This window comes from Epinephelus fuscoguttatus, linkage group LG6, assembly GCF_011397635.1.
Source record: "Epinephelus fuscoguttatus linkage group LG6, E.fuscoguttatus.final_Chr_v1".
NCBI classification, from domain to species: Eukaryota; Metazoa; Chordata; class Actinopteri; order Perciformes; family Serranidae; genus Epinephelus; species Epinephelus fuscoguttatus.
In genome coordinates, this window is record NC_064757.1 from 6,807,100 (window position 1) to 6,826,839 (window position 19,740).

The 19,740-nt window shown below is 40.9% G+C and overlaps 1 protein-coding gene across 3 annotated transcripts in view; it reads right to left on the minus strand.

The window, feature by feature from the left end:
• Nucleotides 1-19,740, minus strand: part of LOC125890941 (tight junction protein ZO-2-like) — a 133,317-nt gene that overhangs the window by 45,549 nt on the left and 68,028 nt on the right. For all 3 annotated transcript variants that reach the window (XM_049579869.1, XM_049579868.1, XM_049579870.1), the window contains exons 5-10: nt 17,075-17,597; nt 12,520-12,623; nt 12,119-12,272; nt 3,236-3,341; nt 2,695-2,813; nt 1,972-2,035 (exon numbers count right to left, since the gene is read on the minus strand). In XM_049579869.1, the coding sequence (XP_049435826.1) occupies nt 1,972-2,035; nt 2,695-2,813; nt 3,236-3,341; nt 12,119-12,272; nt 12,520-12,623; nt 17,075-17,597 (1,070 nt within the window). The remainder of the gene's footprint in view (nt 1-1,971; nt 2,036-2,694; nt 2,814-3,235; nt 3,342-12,118; nt 12,273-12,519; nt 12,624-17,074; nt 17,598-19,740) is intronic.

Genomic DNA, 19,740 nt, shown 5'->3' on the forward strand with positions numbered 1-19,740 from the left:
GTTAGAGAACTGAGAACATGCAAGTGGAAACAACACTGTTCATTTACAAGACAGTAATTCATCCCACTCTGCTGTATGGACCAGATACCTGGTCTGTATTGCTAATTCAGCCAGCAGAGTTTCATGTCACATAATAATGTCTATGGGGAAAATAAAATAAAAAGATTTTTACTTTTTAATTAAAGTACTGGAGCTCATTCCAACTCTACTGTTTTCTGTTGTTTCCAATTAGCAGTAGTGAAAAATAACAAAGTATGTTTACAAGGACTGTACTTAACTATAATATTGAGGTATTACTTCACTTGAGTATGTCATTTTCCTGACACCACAGAAGCAGTCACCTCAGTCCTCTAAGGGAGACTTCCCACTCACTGGGTTTGGTTCCTTTATAATGTCTGCCAGCATCCACACACCACCTTTCCCACACAGCACACTGAATTACTCACATCACTGACCTCACTGACACCCATTTATCATCTTCTTTTAAAAATTGAATTCATGTTGAAAATGAGTCCATTCATTTCAGTGCATTAATATACAAGGAAAAAAAGCACTAAAGCAGCCATTTTCTGCATACTGAGTACTTTTAGTACAAATTTTTGATATGTTTGTAGTTTCACTAGCCAGAGTATTTTATAGTATATTTATCCTCCTTGGATCAGTAAAGACTTTGTATACTTCTTCCACCACTGATTGTTAGTAAGCGAAAGTAAAGTACATGAGTTCCTGTATACAAACAGCTTGTTCTCATTCTCAGGTTGTCAATTACGGACACTTTGTCATTCAGTACAGCATGTGATATCAACAGCAAAGGGAGCGTTCAGTGGTTTAATGAGACACACCAGGCTTTCAACTAACTTATTTGTGAACCCATCCATGGCAATACTTGACACTGAGAATAACTGAGGTAGTATAAAGAGCAAGAGAGTCCACCTAGGGTAGGAGGGATGGGAGGTGGATGGGTCAGACAAAACTGGACTTTCACCACGAAGCCCAGAGTTTGTGTCCCACTTGAAATCAAAAGCCAAGGTTATTAAATGTAATTAACATACCTACGTCCCGTGTGAAACCAAATTTTACCACTGTTTTAATTAAACATTACATAATTTTTGTATGGTTGTCGTCTCACAGACGTCACCCACTGATATAAATGAATCATGTTACATAACAAAGATACTTATTTTAACCAAAGACATAATCTTATTCTCTAAACCTAACTAAGTGTTGTTGCCTGAACCTAACAGTGACTTTTTCATCGCATCAACTACACGTTACAAAGTAATAAAACTGTGCGTCACATAGACACGCAAAAGGCTGCCCTGAGACACTGAGGGGCGTGACAAAGTGTCCGTATTTGACGCCATAGAAATGACAACAGGTTGATGCTAATTGCCAAAACAGTATCATATGGCAGTTACTACAGTACACACTATATAGTTAGTGTCACAGAGCAGGGTGAACAGAGCTGCTGCTCATAGTTGTAATGATTTGACCTTTACACTGTGGAAAGAAGTGACATCATTATATGCGGCTGTGGAGTCTTGCAAGTCTTTATGTGTCATGTCATGATGTCAACCAGAGTCTAAAATACACCTGACTATATACACTTTTCTATACATCCCCATCACCAACAGTAAGTCAAGCTGAAGACAGTTCCTGCAGCGGTGTTGTTCTAAATGCCAAGAGCAGAGCTCAAGCCATAACATAATCATTTCCAATGTATTCAGTGCCCAGAGACATGAAGCATACTGTATATTCCTTGAGTTGGCACAATTAGTACGGGTTGAGGTGGATTCATGTACTGAGGATGTGAAGGCCTCAGAATAATTCTGGTCTGATGTACAAACCCTTTCACATGATTATGAATAAAACATAATTGGGGGGTGGGGGGGTGGGGGTGGGGGGGGGGGGGGACAAGACAAGAAAAAGTCAAAGTATAAACACTCTGAGGTGAGAAAAAGACAAAGTCACCCGTATATTTTCTCATCTTCTGGACTTGGTCGGAGGAGAATCTTGGGCGTGGCTGTTACAGCAGCTGTTGATAAGAACATCAGAAGAGTGTTGTTAAAATCTTCTATGCTTATACCAACATGTTTGTCAGTTAAAGTAAAGGTATAATGAAGCTTTGGAAATGACCAAATGATTTAAAGGCAGCTTTTTACTGGAGAAAAATGATGCAGAATGGACTGTCAGAGTTTAGAGAGCAGCTGATTCAGATTTTCTTTGAGATAGTGACAGTCCGGTACAGTTCAGTTTAGTTCGGTACACATTATTTTCATTTCCACTGTGAAAAGTTGTGGATGCTATCAATGGAACCGTTCCTTACGTCCCCATTTTTGGTAACCCCTCTGTTGGAGTACCAAACACACAGATTTGGTGCTAAAAGGTGGAGCTGTGAACACTGCAGTCCACTGGTCGATGTAGCTCCAAATCTGTGCTGAGATTTGGTTTCAAAGCTGCATTAATCAATATCTTTTACGTTAGCGAAAAGGTTTTGCTTGTAGTAACAACACCTACTAGGAGAGACACCTACCAAGCTTCAGACCACTGTTCAAGACTAACAAACAACAAAACTGGTTGTGTTTTAGCAACCCATCTGTTTTTGCAGGGGGAAAGCGCCACGAAAAGCGTGTTAATGTAAGGACTGTGACCCTGCCATGGTAGACGGAGGTGGATGGTGTTGTGAGTGATAACCTGGAGGCTCCTCAATGTGCGGTGTGTCTTTGTTCAGCTCAGCTGAGGCCTGGGGATCTTCGGGAACTCTGAACGGGGAGGCCATCGCTGACATCTCAGCTGTCCTCATGGGCTCTTCCCTGTTACACACAACCACATGCACACACACAAACAGGATGAGAGACCTTAAAGGGACTACAAGATGTAACAGCAACTGATTAAAGCCTGAGTAAGCTAACTTAGCTAATGCACTGCAGGAGGTGGACAGGAATACAGTAAAAGCTCACATACATTTCAAGAAGGCATTAGGTACTAACAAGATACCTTATTAGCTAACTTCAATTAGTGGTCATCAGAGCATTTTGACATCTTTGGAAAAGTCAAATGTGAGTCTCAAGTCAATCAAGAAAAATCTATGTCAAGTCTTGGGTCAATTTCGCAGTCCTTGAGGACATATTTCTAGTTAGGTCACACATCTACATAACCAAACTGGAAGTCAGTTGGTTCAGGTATTGCATTTTCTGGATTTTAACTTATTAGTCAAAACTTTCACCCAACCTACCTGGGGTTGTCTCTTTCATTAGAAGAGTGGGAGGACAGGTCAGACTGGCGGGACCTCCTCTCTTCTGGGGGAGAATAGGAATGGTATGACTCCATCTCTGATATGTCTGATAGACAGACAAACAGACAAACATCTCAGTTAGACACAGAGACTTCTTTCAAGTTAAATCCCCCACCACCACCACCAGTAGCAGCAGCAGCAGCAGTAGAAAAAGGCTGCCTCAAGAAGTCCCAACACCAGCTAATTATCGCCTTGGACAGGATGAGGACATTATTAGAGATGTTTTTGTCAAAATGATGAGGACAAACTCTGGTGCCACAGCTCAATACTCAGGATAAAAGCAGCTGTTTCTCCACCCAAATTCATAGTCCAGAAATACTTTGTGTAAAAACAGCATTATTGTTCAAATTTGTGTAAAAACACTGAATGTTTTTATATTATTTTCTGACCTTCCAGTGTATATATATATGATGATTAGCAATGGGTGCAATACACTGTAGTGAAGATCCTGGCTGCTTTGGCAACACCATGTTGTTGGTCATGTGTGTTTTAATATTTAGGGCCCACAGGTCTGTGCTCATGCTTTATGATACCGAACATGTAGAAGCACGAGGAAGTATTAAAAATTTTTCTTGACACTTAGAACATATTAAAGCCCTGACATACCAAGCCAACAGTTGGCCATCAGTCAATGTTGGGCAGTGGTTGAGTGTCTATCACCTTAGTTGGTGCTGTGTGTTCCAAACTGTTGCCCCACATTGGCCCATGTGGGGTAGGTAAAGGTAAGGTAAGAATATTTTTCTTAAGCCATTAAACTCTTTTGCAGAAATGTCTCCCGATGGTTTATGATATGGTTCACTGGCGCACGGTAAATATGCTCTGTTCTTTTAACATGGGATTGTGTTGTTAATGTGCTAAATGGCTAACTAGCACCAAGATTTCTCTTTTTGAATGATGAATACAGACCAACACTGTCTGCTGGTATGGAGAGTTATTTCCTCTCATGGGGGCACAGAGCATACATTGTTGGCTGGTTGGCTATCCACTGTAGTCTTTGTGGTGTGTTGATGTGACACTTTTTGGCCGAGACACAGGCAACGTGAGGCAATGCAGCAGTTGGCTTTCATTGCCACTAGTTCTTAGAAGTCGGTTTGGTGTGTCTTGGGCTTCAGAGGGATGATGTCCCATCTGGCCTGGAAACACCTTGCTACACCCAAAAGTTCCTGGAGGATGCGGCTGGGAAGAAGGACATCTGAACTAGCTTGCTGCCGTTCCCAGTTCACATTCAAATAAAAGATGAAAGAAAGATGGATGGATATAAATATACTGAATGTTATTGAAAACCTGCTGGCCATGAGTACTATCAAAAAAGAGGTTTGATATAATGTATATCTTAAAGATTGTAACTTAAAGAGATACAGTAAGACTAATTCATGTTCGAACACTTTCAAGAAATGCTTTCTAAAGATCAATGAGGCAACCGCTGCAATGCCAGTATGAGGGTAGGTCTGACCTCAAGGGAGTATCTCTATTGCTTTGGAACCCAAAAGCAAGCTGGTCCAAAGTGCTTACACACAGTAAGCGCCTGGCTTTCATTTGGTCCCTATGATTTTTTTTTTCTTTTCATTTGAAGTGAACATGGGTGGGAGGCTCTTTGATTTTGCTGCTTTTATCCATCAGAGTGTGACACGCAGCACACTGCTCTGAGGGGAGAGAGGTAGGGAGGCTGACAACAGAAGCTTTAACAGGAGCCAGTACACCAAGAAACCAGAAACAGAAGCAACATTTGAGGACTCAGGTGTGAAAGGACAAGCGAGGGAACCACATAAAAGAGAACAAATAAAAGAGTGCCAAGAAATCTGTTCCCCAGAAGACAACACGCCGTCATAAACCAGCAGACAAAAAGAGATCGTCACTTGGAAAGGGGGAAGGACAGGGGGGCAGGGTCAGCTGGGGGTCTGGCACAGCCATGTTTCACATGGTGACATATAGTGCATATTAATTAGTTGGATTAGGGTTAGAGAGACATTCTGCATGCAGGGCTGTAACCAGAAAAAGCACCAATGAGACATTGAAATGAAAGAAAGAGAGACAATGTAAGACAGAAGGTGAGAGAGACAGAAAAAGAGAAATGTAAGATAACATGTCAAACCTGATATGGGCAAGTGTCAGCCAAACAACATCCATCATTCAGATATATGCCAATACCAAACTGAGACTGTGTGATGGTGTAAAAGACTTCATCACAAAGACCCACAGTTTTTTTCCATCTGCCCTCTAGAGGCAGGACATGAGGATGGCGATATGGGTCGGTCTATCTCATCTGTGCGTCCATCACACACTCCAGAGCAAGAATATCTTCACAACAGCAGGACAGATTGGATATTCCTGGTCCCCACAGAATCTGTTTCGTTTTTGGCGACCTCTTAACCTTTCCCCTAGTGCCACCATCAGCACAACATTTCTACCAATTTCAGTCTCTACTGTGGAAATATTTGAAATGTAACAAGTAGCTGAACAACTAGGGCTAAAGACAGATGCCCATATACCACTGTCTCTTAGCGGAGCAATGGACCTCTGGTGGTCCTTGGTGGTGATGCAAGGGGTTTGTGGAAGATGTTTGAAATAATATGTTGGTGGCTTAGAGGCTTTTAATATGCAGCAGATATCAATGAGCCCGATTAATCGGATGGTATTTTTGACAGGGCGTCAGATATGCCTGTCTTACTGAACCCTCCAGGACAAAAGGTCCAGCACCCCAAAAAGTCAAGAGCCACTTTTCAGTTATGAGATTTCAATTTCAGCTATGAGAAAAATTTATTTTCTATTACTTAAGCACACATATTACCTTCTGCTTACAACCGTATTTTATGTGTTTTTTCAACATGTTTCCCTTCTGAGTACATTCATATTACTCAGAGGATGAACCTTTTAATTTTAATGACTCCATGACCTTTCCTCTAGTAGCACCCCTGGGTAGCAACAGAACTGTGAGGCTTAAGAGAAGTTAAATCCTCTTCCACCTAACACTTTCATAACGTGGGGTGAAATTATCATTGCAGCTGCTGGTGGAACTTTACATGTTTAATCTTGTTTTTGTATTAATCCATGGCAGGAGCAGCAGAAACAGACAACTTATTGGAGCTTTTAGGGATTCATGTCCATTTTACATAGATTCACTACTGGGTGGCTGTTTACTTGTTAGTCAGTGTTGCAGTGAGTGGTAGGGTGGAGCACATCTGTGTATTTTCAGGTTGAACATGCCCTCTTCAGCTCCTGCTAGACATCTTGACTCCAGCTACATATGTTACTCAACGTTAAAGTTACTTAACTAAGCTGGTTTTGGATTATATGCTTACCCTGTGGTGTTGCTGTATTAGATTGTATTGTATATTATGCCCAAATAATTGAGAGAAAGAGCTCGGTCAACAGTATTTGGACAAAGTAGGTAGATAAAACATATGATGAAGATCCACTGACTTTGCTATGAACAGTTTTCATTGAAACACCTTTCTCTAGCAGGAAGGTATTTCAGTGAAAACTAGACCAGACTGAAACCACGTGTTGCGGTTGACCTCCTCAAATATTTTTGGTCAGAAGCATATAGCAGCTAATCCTACCTAAGTTAGCAAACAAAATGAGTCAGTTCACTGTTTTTGACTTCTCTCTTTGTACTTATAGTGATGAAGTTGTCTTTCTGTAGAATTGTTTATTACAAGCAAGCATATAACTCAACAAATATGAAGGACAGTGTTTTTATGTGGGTTTAAATAACTCTCTGTCAGTTTTTGCAGCCTTTTAAGATTTGTTCTCGGAAATACTACTGAACAACTTCTAGACACTGGACATAACTAAGTTCATAACTATAATACCATTTTGTTGTTGTTAAACACTTTAATAAGTGCTGTGTTTACAGGGAAACTTTGGAATTTTTTAACTTGGACCATATCCTTTATGCCTTTGTGGCTAATTGGAACAACAATTTTTGAAATTGGTCCAGTATTAACAGAGAGTGCTGCAGCCAGTAGCTGTGAGACAGGCCACAATTTACAACCAATATAAGTACTTGTTTTTGCCACATACAGGCTCAGATTGTTATTATAAGTGTCTGACAACATTATGGAAAAGATCCCTTTGGAGAAATTAAAGGTTTCCTTTAATTTCTTCAAATATTCAGCCATGACAGCAAACATCTTTTATAACACACCAAGCTATGCTCTCTGTGCTCCACCACAACTAACCCTTTCCAGCACTTCTCTCTCCGACTCTCACCCGTAGGTCTGCTGTTGTATTTATGCAACAAGTCACATCTCGGTTGATTTCAGAATGAGACTTCTCGTTACCGGGACTTGATTAAACACAATAGCAAAACAGATCAAGCGAAAGGTAAAGAAACAGGCTGTTTCACATATGTTTCATATAGGTTTTCCTACAAAAAGCTGTGCACCCAAAATCATTGAATACCATGTTTTTTGAAAGGCTATGATCACGTGACTAATGCACTGACGGCAGTAAACAAGGAAGAGCTCATAAGGAGGCAGGTTGGGGTGGTGGACATGTCACAAAAAAAAAAGATTTCACCCAGGACTTTCCCCTGGAGTTGCGTATTTGGATCTGTATGAACTTAGAATCAATTTAGGGTATGTCCTCACCATCTTCTCCTAAACCTAACCACGGTAACTTTACTTGCCTAAAACTAACTGTTACTTTGCGTTAATTATGTAAAGAAAAACTTTTCATGTCTCTGTAGGGATACTTTCCATAATGTTGTTGGACACTTATAATAACAATCTGAGCCTGTCAGTGGCAAAAACAAACACTTTGAGTGAACGTAAATTGATGTTGCACTAATGCCCCAAGTGGTTACAGTGTAGCCTGTTGAGCGGCTGCTGACTGCAGCAGTCTCCCTCAATACTGGACCAAATTCAAAAATTGCTGTCTCCATTAGTCACTTGACACAAACATGGCAAAAGAATGGTCCAGATTGTAAAATACCAAAGTTTCTATTTAATATGTGCTATGTCACAGAACATTATTCTTACTCTCCCTATACTGTGGGTAGATGCAAATTACAACAATCTGTCCTTGAAACTTTCAGGGAAATTGTGAAGAAAACATAGAAATTTTAACTTAAAATCTAACTGCTCCTGAACAATTTTTATGTTAGGTGAGAATTACTGTTTCTGTTTTGACCCTTCTTTGTGCTTAGCATTAGCTGTACACACACGCTCCACACAGATGCTTACAAGCCCAGCCAGCAGACTGCACAGACTATCTCCAGGCTCCAGGCTGGGGCCATCAGTGAATTATGGTGAGCCTGACAGTGCAGCGAGAGGTGTGCATGTGGAATGAGAGTTTGCGTGAAGTGGAAATGCAGCAAGAGACAACAGGGAGGTGATGAGAGTTCAGATATACCACCTGGACAGACAATGGCAAGTTGCTACACTGTTAGGACAGATCATTAATATGTTATTACACTGAAGACTCAACAACATCTTACCCACTTTATGAGCCACGCTTTGTCATGCAACATTCTGTATTCACAAAAATAAATCATCACCCTGCAACATCATGATTCAATATTCAGGCAATACTGTAAAATGAAGCACATTAATCTGATGGCAGCTTACTGACTTCTTCCACTGGCATTATTCAACTTCTATACTTAATGAATCACACAATTCAAAGTACATGATGTGATTTAATTGTGTTTATTTATTCAGGAAAATGAATCATGTATTAAAAAGTTAAAGATTTAGAGCAGTATAAAGAGAAGTGCAAAAGGTGTGAAAGCTTTACAACTTAGTCAGGTTGGGTCACAGCCGTTTTACAGCTTAGAGAAAGGCAACAGAGTGTTACACATGCTGTGTCTTGGGTGGTCCTTCATCTAAAAGTATGACATATTATCTGGAAGAGAAAACACAGAGAAAGATTGCACTTTTGAGCGATTACAGGGATCGCTTCTGCTTGTCAAGATGAGCACTTTTAAATCAATATGATCAGTTCAGTTTCCAATTGGGCTGGAGGTTTTTCCTAAGAACCTCTCAGCCAGCAGTAGGGTCCTGATTACATCCTGACCTGCCAGTGACCTCTCTCTTTTTTTACAGTCATACACAGAAGCTGAGCAGCTGCAAGCAGAAACTTAAGACTGCTTAATTTCAGGTGGTATTTTTAGTTGCTTGAATGCATGATATTTTCAACCTTTGTATGTGTAAACATGATTGTAACTAGGAAACAGTTGAAATAATGCCAATGGACACTTTGTTTTAATTATAAATCCTTTTATTAATTATACTGTGTTTGGTATGGAGGCTCAAGTGTGTCACAAGGAATAATTATTACCTTTTCTCATTGGTTAATTATAATTCATCAAGCACAATACCTGTTTGTGTTTAAATGATGTAGTTAAAATTAATAAAGTAATAACTAATTTAATTTAAATAAATATGCTGTGCAACACTAATATTTTTGCCTTCATGCATTTATTTATGAATAAATAAATAAAAAGCCTTAGGATACATTAGTTACTTAGCAAGTCTTCAGAGATTTCTTTTTTCAGAAGCTGAGGGCTTTTTTGTTGTTGTTGTTTTCTTAATTATTTTTATAGAAATGTATTTCTGGTTTCTCGTTGTAGGACAGGAAGCAAGTGGCTCAATAACACTCTCTACTGTATACAAAGAGTTGTACCATTTATGATATTTTCTTTGCTGGCAATATTACTAGGAACTGTCAAATCAGCATGTAGGAGTGAGTGTTGTAATACTGTGCCTGGTGATAATAATAATAATAATAATAATAATAATAATAATAATAATAATAATGATAATAATATTAGTAACTAGAATTACTGCCTTGCTGTTGTATACTTCTGCAGACCACTCAAGTTGCACTTACAATTTACATCCATGTCTGTGAAAACAAGGATGCTTCACACACATCTTCCCCCCGGCAGCACAGAAGATCTATACAATCAGTACAGTTTCAAGATTAGTGTCACCAAATCAGTATCTGACCAAATGTCTCCCCCTCTGTTCGCTGAGTAATGGCAAGAAAAGTATTTTTGTGTTATGCATTATGATACCAAATTGAAGATGACCTTTGACCTTTTGGATATAAAATGTCAGCACTTCATCATACATATCCTATTAGACGTGTGTGAAATTTTGTCATAATTAGTGTAAGAATAACTGAGTTATGGCCAAAAAAACATGTTTTGTGAGGTGAATATGAACGTTGACCTTCAACAAACAAATTTTAATCATTTCATTCTTCAGTCCAAGTCTACATTTGTGACAAATTTGAGGAAACCTGCTTAAGGCCTTCTTGACATATTGCGTTCACAAATGAGATAGATGCAAGGTCACAGTGACCTTGACCACCAAAAAATCAATTAAGTTCATTACTGAGTCCAAGTGGATGTTTGTGCTAACTTTAAAGAAATTCCCTCATGGTGAGATATCACGATCACAAGGATGGGACGGACAGACATATGTACGGACATATGTACAGACAGACATATGGATGTACGGATGGGCAACCTGAAAACACAATACCTCCGACCACAGCTATCACTGGCACAGAGGCATAAAAATAATAATAATCTTCAGTTTAAGACTGAAAAAGTAGGCACATGAAGAGGTGATCAAAGACTTTAGCACCTCTTGAAATTACCAGGAATCCTTTTAGAATGTGAAAGAATTTAGATTCATTGGCGCTATAATCACTGCAAAACTTAAATCAATCAGTCTTAAAATTTTGACTGACTAGATTTTTTTAAGTTTTAAGGGAAGCTATGTTCCAGTTTTGCAGAGAAGTTATGGTTGGAGTGCCACATTCAAATCTGTCACAGTTAAATTTGGTTACCTGACTACTGCTGAAAAGAAAAAGAAAAATAGTTCAGAGTGCATCCTAAATGACGGCTCTCTCCTTTTATCTCTGTCTTTAAAAGGCTCTGATCATTGATGGAGATGATTCCAGCTCTGTGAAGGAATACAACCTGGGAGGAGGATTAAAAAACTCAAATCTAGGTTCAGAAAAACAGCAGTCACTGAAGCTTTTAGACTGCTGAATGGTAAACCTTTGATTTACATGTTGTTTTGAACTAATTATTTATTTCCATGAAGGTTTTCATAGTATGATGTGTTAAATGTTGTTGAATATATATGCTACTGTTCATATGTTCAATGATAAACTGAACTGAATAAATATGAATAACTGTTTTAACAGCATTATTTAAATGCTAATTTAATTCATCACTATGTTAATTATCTCAGTGAAGGAAAAGATTCTATTTACCTACTGACCTTTGAAAATCAATTATTATTCTGGTGGCACACTTAAACCTCCATAGCTTGGGGCAATTCTGACTAGCTTTATTTCTTTGGTCCTCTGTCAGTTAAAAACAGCACGTATGATACATATACCATATGAGTGTGCAATTTAATGGGGCATCTAAACTCTTACAACTGAAAGACCAATCCTAACTCTAATCTAAGTCTTATACCAGCATGCTTTATGCTGAGACTTCCTCTTGAGCTGGACCTACCATATCTGCTACAGCTCAGGCTTTTCACACTTAGGTTGCTAAGACCAACTTGCAGCAGTCCATATATATTTTAAGCTAAATAAGAGGTCAAGTATTAGTTATCCCCCTGATCTTATTTAATTGAAGGGTCATTTTTGACACTCTGGGGCTTCTACAGTTCTCTGATTATGGAATAAGTTCATAGATAAAGAGAATAATTTGATGTATCTCCACCCAGAGCACCACAACAGCTTCAGACCTGAGGGAGACCCTGTAGTTACCCTATACACTACAGTGTACAAACATCCCTGTGATTTAACACTAACCCTGTTGGTCAGGCCACGCTTTCAGTGACTCACCGTCATTATCAGAGTCGGAGTCTGCGAGGGGGGGGATGCGGACGAGGATCTGACGGTGGTCTCTCTGGACCACCAGCTGCAGCTTCCCCCTTGACTTCTCTATCAGCTTCCCAGCGTCATGCAGAGAGAGGTTCTCTGTCACTGTCCCGTTGATCTGTGCGTGCACGCACACACACACACACACACACACACACACACACACACACACACACACACACACACACAGAGTACAGGCAGTCAAAAGCTGTGGCAGCTCTGATAAAGGAGCCAGGGGTGTTTCTGTCCCGCATATGTATCTTAGGAACATCTGGAGGGTCCCAGGACCCCAGGTTGAAACCACTGTGCTAGATGACTTGTCTGTGATGGATGTGTGACTGTACTGTGAATAACTGTGTGTGCACCTTGAGAATGATGTCTCCCTCCTGCAGGTTCCCATCTTTGGCAGCCAGGCCTGTACTGGTCATCTGTTTGATGAAGATCTGACTGCCCAGACGTAGACCATACTCTACAAACACACACAAAAGACACAAAACATCACAGTTACTGCAAACCCCTGCTGGAACTAACTCAAGATAATTTAGGTTCTTGACAAAATAGGAGATGAATGCAGATCAGCCGATCATTTGGATGCCTGGATGGATTTTTGAACACATCATGGTGGGTGCAAATTCATCCAGGTAATCACTGGATCATCATCGTTTGTTCTATGGCATTTAGATGAGGTGTTAAGAAGTGACCATGTTTTGCAATAAAAGCCAATATTACTGTTAGATAGTACTATAGTTAGCTTAACCATGTGACCATCGATGCATTTTACAGTTGCAGTCAAGTGGTTGAATACTGCACTCTGTACAGTGATATGGGAATAACCCTGTGCTGCTGCAGCAGCTATGGGAGTTTAAAGGTACTCTATGCAAAATTAAGAGCGTATGAGTTACCTGCACACAATATACAGCGCTAACCAATGGCAACAGTGCTGACTGAGCTAACAGTGTTAACCAGGGGTGAACTGGAGGGTGGGTGCTACGTTTCTATGATTCTGCCATCATGGACCACGGAACGCATCTGAACAAGGGGGGGGCCATAATTTCAGGTCACGCGGAGGGGGTGGGGGGGCATATGCATTGAAACAGACAATATTACTAACATTGCGGAGCACTTTTTTTATTCCGACGCCACACAGTCACATCCACAGTACACGCATGAACACGAACACATGCTTGCTCAGATTAACCCCTCTGATCCCACTCTAACATTCACACACAACAGGCCAAGCCTATTTATACATAAAGGCACAGATGAGGCCACAGTGGAAGCTGGAGTAATTTGATCGTTTTGTTTTTTCTGTTTATTTGAAGAAAATCAGATATGGACTTCTGTCTCTTCATTTTCCCAGATGCAGCCAGCGCAGGTGCCCGTCGTTAGCTCGCAACGCTCATGCATGACGTATTGATTAACAATGCACTTGATAGGCACACTAATATCAAATCAGTATGCAGCAGTCAGTGGGAGTTTTTTTTTTTATCGGCAGCAGTTGGTGAGAGTGAGTGAAGGTGTGTGGTGACTTGGCTCGTAAAAACACAGATAGGCTACAACTTAGGCTTTTATTCATATAAAATAGTTTGTCAGAGTAGAGCCCTGCGCGGGACTGTTTTCTTCATCCCGCTCCTGCCCGCTCTGCTGAATTTCTGACCATTACCGCCCGCAACCACGACGTGTGTGTTACACTCCCGCCCGCTCCTGCAATGTGTATGTCCACTCCCGCAAAACTCTGAGAATTTATGCCCGCACAATAATAGAGATGCATTGATTTTGTGTCTTCTCCCATCCCACAGGAGAAAACACGTCATTTTATAGGCTATTAATAAAGAGATTCATGGGGTTGTTTGTTTCGTTCCCCTGGCCTGCATGTCTTTTGACGCACTGGTCAGGAATAGCGCTCCTATTTCGTTGTTTTCATTTAGTTTTTAATGAAAAAAAGGCTGTTTCATATTCTATTCTCCTCCTCTGTATTTATTTAGGCTATTTTTCTACCTTTATATAATCACGCAGTGATTGAGGTTAAGGCAAGCCTGGCGCCAGGATGAAGTTACTGAGGGGGCGGTTAAAAATTATGAGGGGGCAAATCTTTATTATGCAACATAGGTTCACACAGTGAGTTATAAAGAGCGCGCAGACGTGCGTAATAGTTGCACGTAATGACAGCTCGTCGCTGGTGAAACACAATAAACTGCACGTCTTCTTTCATGTTTGTCTCATGACAGATGGAGCTGACAGACAGACAGACAGACAGACAGACAGGTGGAGCAAGCGGCAAATTGGTATGAAAGCTGGTTCAGGGCATATTCGTCCATTTATGAATAAATATGGAGTGGAAACGTTCATGCATGTGCACCAAGTTCCTGTGTTGACATCCCGTCGCTAGGCTACATCTTCTTCTTCTTATTTTTCTTCTTCTTCTACTGTTTAATGGCGGTTGGCAAACAGCGAATTGGCCCATTACCGCCACCAACTGGTGGAGTGTGGATCAAAATGACTATTACTATTTGCGTTGGGTCCCGCCGGGTCCCAATGCAGCCCTTTATGTCAGAGTACAAAAGTTACCCGGGCCATGGGCCCCCTGGCCCCCCCGGTTCCGCGGTCTGTGTCTGCCATATTAGCATAGTGTGAATCAGCAGTGATGAGCTAGCCAGTGGGATACACACACATACCAACATTATCACTTTGTAATCCAGAGTTGCATCATACAAGTTATTTATAATGTAGAGTTAAGACAGAATGCAAAATGACAGCCACTTATACACTTTTTGGAAACTGGGTGTTGCATGAAGAATTTGGAGCGCAGTCAAAAGTTTAATAAAATGTTAGTCATGGAACTCTGACACTGGGGCTAGTGCTTTTTGTTTGTTGACTGTTTCACAGTCAATTTTTTTTTTTTTTTGAAAAATAGAAATAATTTGCTATCAGCTCCTAAAGGGACTTATGAAACTTGTCAGTTGGAGAGCAGTCTTCCAGAGGAGGACGCACAATTTGGAGGACATGTGCTACACATCAACAAGTCCTGCTTCAACAACATCGATCGGGTCTTGCATCTACAAAGTTAGTCAATATCTTTTTCATATTGCCAAGAATGTTTGATATCAAACTGATGCTCAACAGGCTGTCTAACTAGTTTTAATATGTCATTTATCAGTGAGACAGTGATAGCTCAAACAGAGAATAGCTCAAACCGTTAGGCCCCGATCACACAGACCGTTTTGCAGGTTGGAAAACACAAGGCCACTAGTATAAAAAAAGGCTTGCTGCGCCTTTTTATTGTTGTCAGACAACCATGCCATCACCTCCTTACCCTAACCTTCCCGTGTAATTAATCTACAGCTTATTTATTTATTTATTTATTTATATATATTATTTCACAGTAATTAGTAGCTAGTTCCTAAAATGGACAGGCAGAGGGTGCTTGCTCAAGGACTGGTTGAGGGTGAGAGGCTGTCAACACATAGTTTGAGGGGCACAGGGATATAGAGATCTGTGTGTGTACATGAGACCCTAGAAAAGAGGGCGGAGCACAGGGAGTACTACCAGTTGGTCCAGGGCTGTATAGCTCTGGGTAACCAGCAACTACTTCCACCAGTTTCTCTTCCATTGATTAGCAACTGTAAATGTGTTGTCGTGACCACCACAGAAGGCCCGCCTCTCAAATCATCCAATTGGACAATGGGAAAAAAGCAGAGATGACTTTTCTGCTCTGAGTTGAATTTTTTTTTCAACTTTAAGAGTTCAGAGTGATCCAGCAAAAAACGAGTTTAGAAACACAAGGTGCGTAGCAACGCAAAAACAGCAAGCAAAAAGGTTAATTCCCATTAAAAACAATTATAAAAAGCATCCTCCTGCTGCTAAAATGCTTTCTGTGTGATCGGGGCCGTGAGCCTATATCTATAAGCAGTGTTTTGTTGTTTTATTTTGGTAGCAAATGGTTTGCATCTGAGGACTTACATTCTGGTTAATACATATTGATATATTGATATTGGAATATTTTACTTCCTGATAACAACACTGGCCCAGATTGATGAGGCTCTAATCTCAGGTGCTGTCATGTTTGGTAAACGTTAGGGGAATTCAAGAAGCCAGATTTAAGAATTTTACTTTATTGCCATAGCTCAAAGCAGATGCTAGTAAGCTGTTTTTTCTTTGCCGCACAACATCTCATAGGCTCATTTCTCTGGGTCATCCAACAGGACGGTAGCAGTTTTCATGTTGACACTGCCCTTTTAAAAAATTTATTTAATTTTGATCTCTTCAAAGTTTATTGGTAATCAGGCATAATATTCATAGAAATTCATATTTTAAGCAGATGTCTGTAGCCCACAGAATATTAAAGTTCGAATGTTAATTGCATTGAAGACTGATATTTTTGCTAATTTTTAAACTGCTAAATTAAGTTATTGTTTTATCAAATGTGCCTGTCGACAGTAAACTGTGGACTGATTTAAAGTAACACCCTGAACAGAATGTTACTGTAAATCCAAATAATTGCAGAAATATGCTGAAGTTAATTTTTATGGTAAACAGTATGGATACTGTAAAATTACTGTATATTTCTGGTGTCTGTGCTGCCAGCTCTTGACTCTTATTTTACAGTGGAATTATAAACAGTGAACTCTAGTCATTTCAATGGCTGCAGTTACTACTGTACTGCATTATAGAGGCATTTAATAATACTTTAATATTTTGAATGTGTAACAACAGTAGTAGAAAACTTGAAAACAAAGCATGACTATGGTTGATGTGTTTCTGTCTGCAGTAAGTGAAAACAGAATAAAGTAAATGTTTTGATTAAAAATGAAAGACTATCACTGTCAAAATTGTCATTCTCATTGTTTTATCTGCAGTCATTAAACATATGCTCGTCAACATATGCTTGGGTGACAATGGAAGCTAGTCGATGTGTTTTACCTTCACTGGGTCTGTTCTTCACCAGCAGGACGTTGACAGGTTTCTCCAGTGGCTCCCGCTCTCTGGAAGGTTCTGGGGATGGAGGGTTGTCATTAAGTCGGTCCCTGCTCCTATACCTCCCTCCTCTTCCTCCTCCTCCTTCTCCTCGCTCATACTTGTCCTCCATGCGATAGCTGTCCCCTGGGCTGTGGCCTCTGCTGTTGTACCTGTGACGCTCGGCGCTGGTGTCCAGGGCTCGTCCTCGGCTGCCATCCCTCCTGGATCTGTCCGGGCTGGGCGAGCTTCTCTCTTGGCTCCTCCCGCGGCTCCTCCCTCTCTGGTTGGAATCCCGCCCTCCCCTGTACTCAGGGTCCAGGTATCCTTTGCTGTCCATGGTGTGGTCCCGGCCTTCATCACGATACCAGCCGTTGTCATTATCGGCGTCGTAGTAGTGAGAGGAAGGAGCGTATTCCCGACTCTCTCCGCCTGGGGAGGGGGGCTGCTTCTGTGAGTGGACTGACACCTTACGAGGTCTCTTCACCGTCTGGTAGAGAAGGAAAAAACAACACAAAAGCCCTTTAATAAAAACTGTTCAGATCCACAGACCTATCAGATGAGCTGAAGTAACCCTTTAGTGTCAACACCCCCCATTCTGCAAATGTGTGATGTTTTCATTTCAGCACATTTTAAACAACAGTATTTAAAACTGGGATAAGCAGTTTAATTATGGCACCACTGGGCAAAAACCCCATAACCACCTTGAGCGCATTTTCTTTCATGTGGACTGAGAGAAAACTTGGCTTCTGTACCTCCTCTTGGCTCTGTTTTCAGGCTTTAGAAAATCTAGCCTGTGATAGAAAACTTTGACCAATCACACGTCATTTCAGGAGGACGACATTCCTATTGGCTGTTCTACAAATGCAGATGCACGTCCCTTTGATGAAAGCCTGATTCAATGCCAGACAATTCTGCAGAGAAAGTTCCAGCATTTGCAACGACTGCCTACAATGCAAAGCAGCGACCCAAAAAAAGGAAGACAGACTTATCAAAAAGCGAGTCTAGAAGAGAGTCTGACAATAAACTAGTGTTTCAGAGATGGAGACACATTAGGTGTGGTTACATGATGGCTTCTCATTCAGAATGAAATAAATCTGAATGGAATCATTTGTAATTAAAGTTTTTCCAGGTAGTTTACATGGGAAATATTAATTCCAAATGAGGGTTTACATGGGAGATCAGTTTAATCGCCTTTATTTGGGTCTGCGCAAGGTTTGGGGCAGGGAAGGTTTCTGATTGGATAGGGGGCGGGGCAGATGTTATGTGTACCGGAAGAAAACACTGTAGTCCTCACTCCGGATAACAAGATGCTTGACGACGCTGTTCTTACTGCCTTTTTTGGGCTTGTTTTGCTTATATTCTTGAAACAGCAGTAGGCTACAACAACAACCTTGTTCTGCTATAGGCTTGTGCCGGTTTGAAAATTTTCCAACCGGTTTGATTTAAAGCCAAATATCTAACCGAACCGATATATTGAATTATATACCTAATTTTACCACTGGGGGTCGCATTTGAGCTATTTTTCCCCAATAAAAGCCCATTATAGGTGTAATGCGCTTGCAATCCATTACGTGGCGGTAATGCTGTATTAACCGCCAATACAGACAAGGTTACACAAGAAGAAGAAGACGCAGAAGGACACCAAGGAACCTTCCTCCGACTCCGCTCTCTCAGTGGCGACATGGCGGTTGAGAGGGCCGAGCGAGAGGACGTTCCTGTAGTAGTTCCAGCCCCCCAAATATAGTACCAGGAACTTCTTCAGTGGAAATGGCTTACTAGGGCAACAAACTGAATGACTGCTGTCTCCCTTGCACTTTTCCCTGCCCCCAATGAAATTTAATCTCTCGCAGCAGCAGCAGACAGCTGAACAGAGCAGAGTCCCTCTGAAGCCTCTGAGACAAACTCCACTTCATTTATAAACAACATAAACCTTATTAAGTTGTCATAATGCATGTTACAATGCAAGCTAAGTTGAATGAGTCCCTTGACATGCCACTGATGTGAAAAGTTTTGGGGTTTTTTTCTCCTCCGGTTTATCCGGTTGACGTGAATTAAGCCAGGTGGAGCTCTTAAACCGGACCGAACCAGTTAAACCAGAAATCGGCACAAGCCTATTCTGCTAATACTTTGTTTGTTGAGGAGGAGAAGGGAGGTAGAACACCGTGCTGTGGCGAATGGAAACCGGTGAGTGCAACGAGTCCGACTGCTCTATTTCAGCCCGTTGCGATGCGCGCTGTATACATACATACATACATGTATACATCGCGCCAGAAGAGCAAGGAAACAAGCATGCACAGAAAGAATGGAATGGCTGGAATCGGGTAGGAGGTGTATAAAAGACAGAAAAATGATTCCATTTGGGTTCTGAAAAGGAATATTCCACCCCTGCGTACCCAATTAGATTTTCTTATGGGTTGTCTGTTTTCACTCGGGTTGAGGTGTTTACAAGGAGCATTTCTATTCAGGTAGGGCTTCCAACCCAAATGCAAAAGGAATACATGGCTCCATGTAAACACACATAATGTTACTAACAGTCTGGCCTTCTGCTAACCAGAACTAAAGGCTTATGTCAGCAACTTCAAGTTGATGTCTATGTTTGAGATGTTCCGATTGAGTTTTATGCCCCCGAT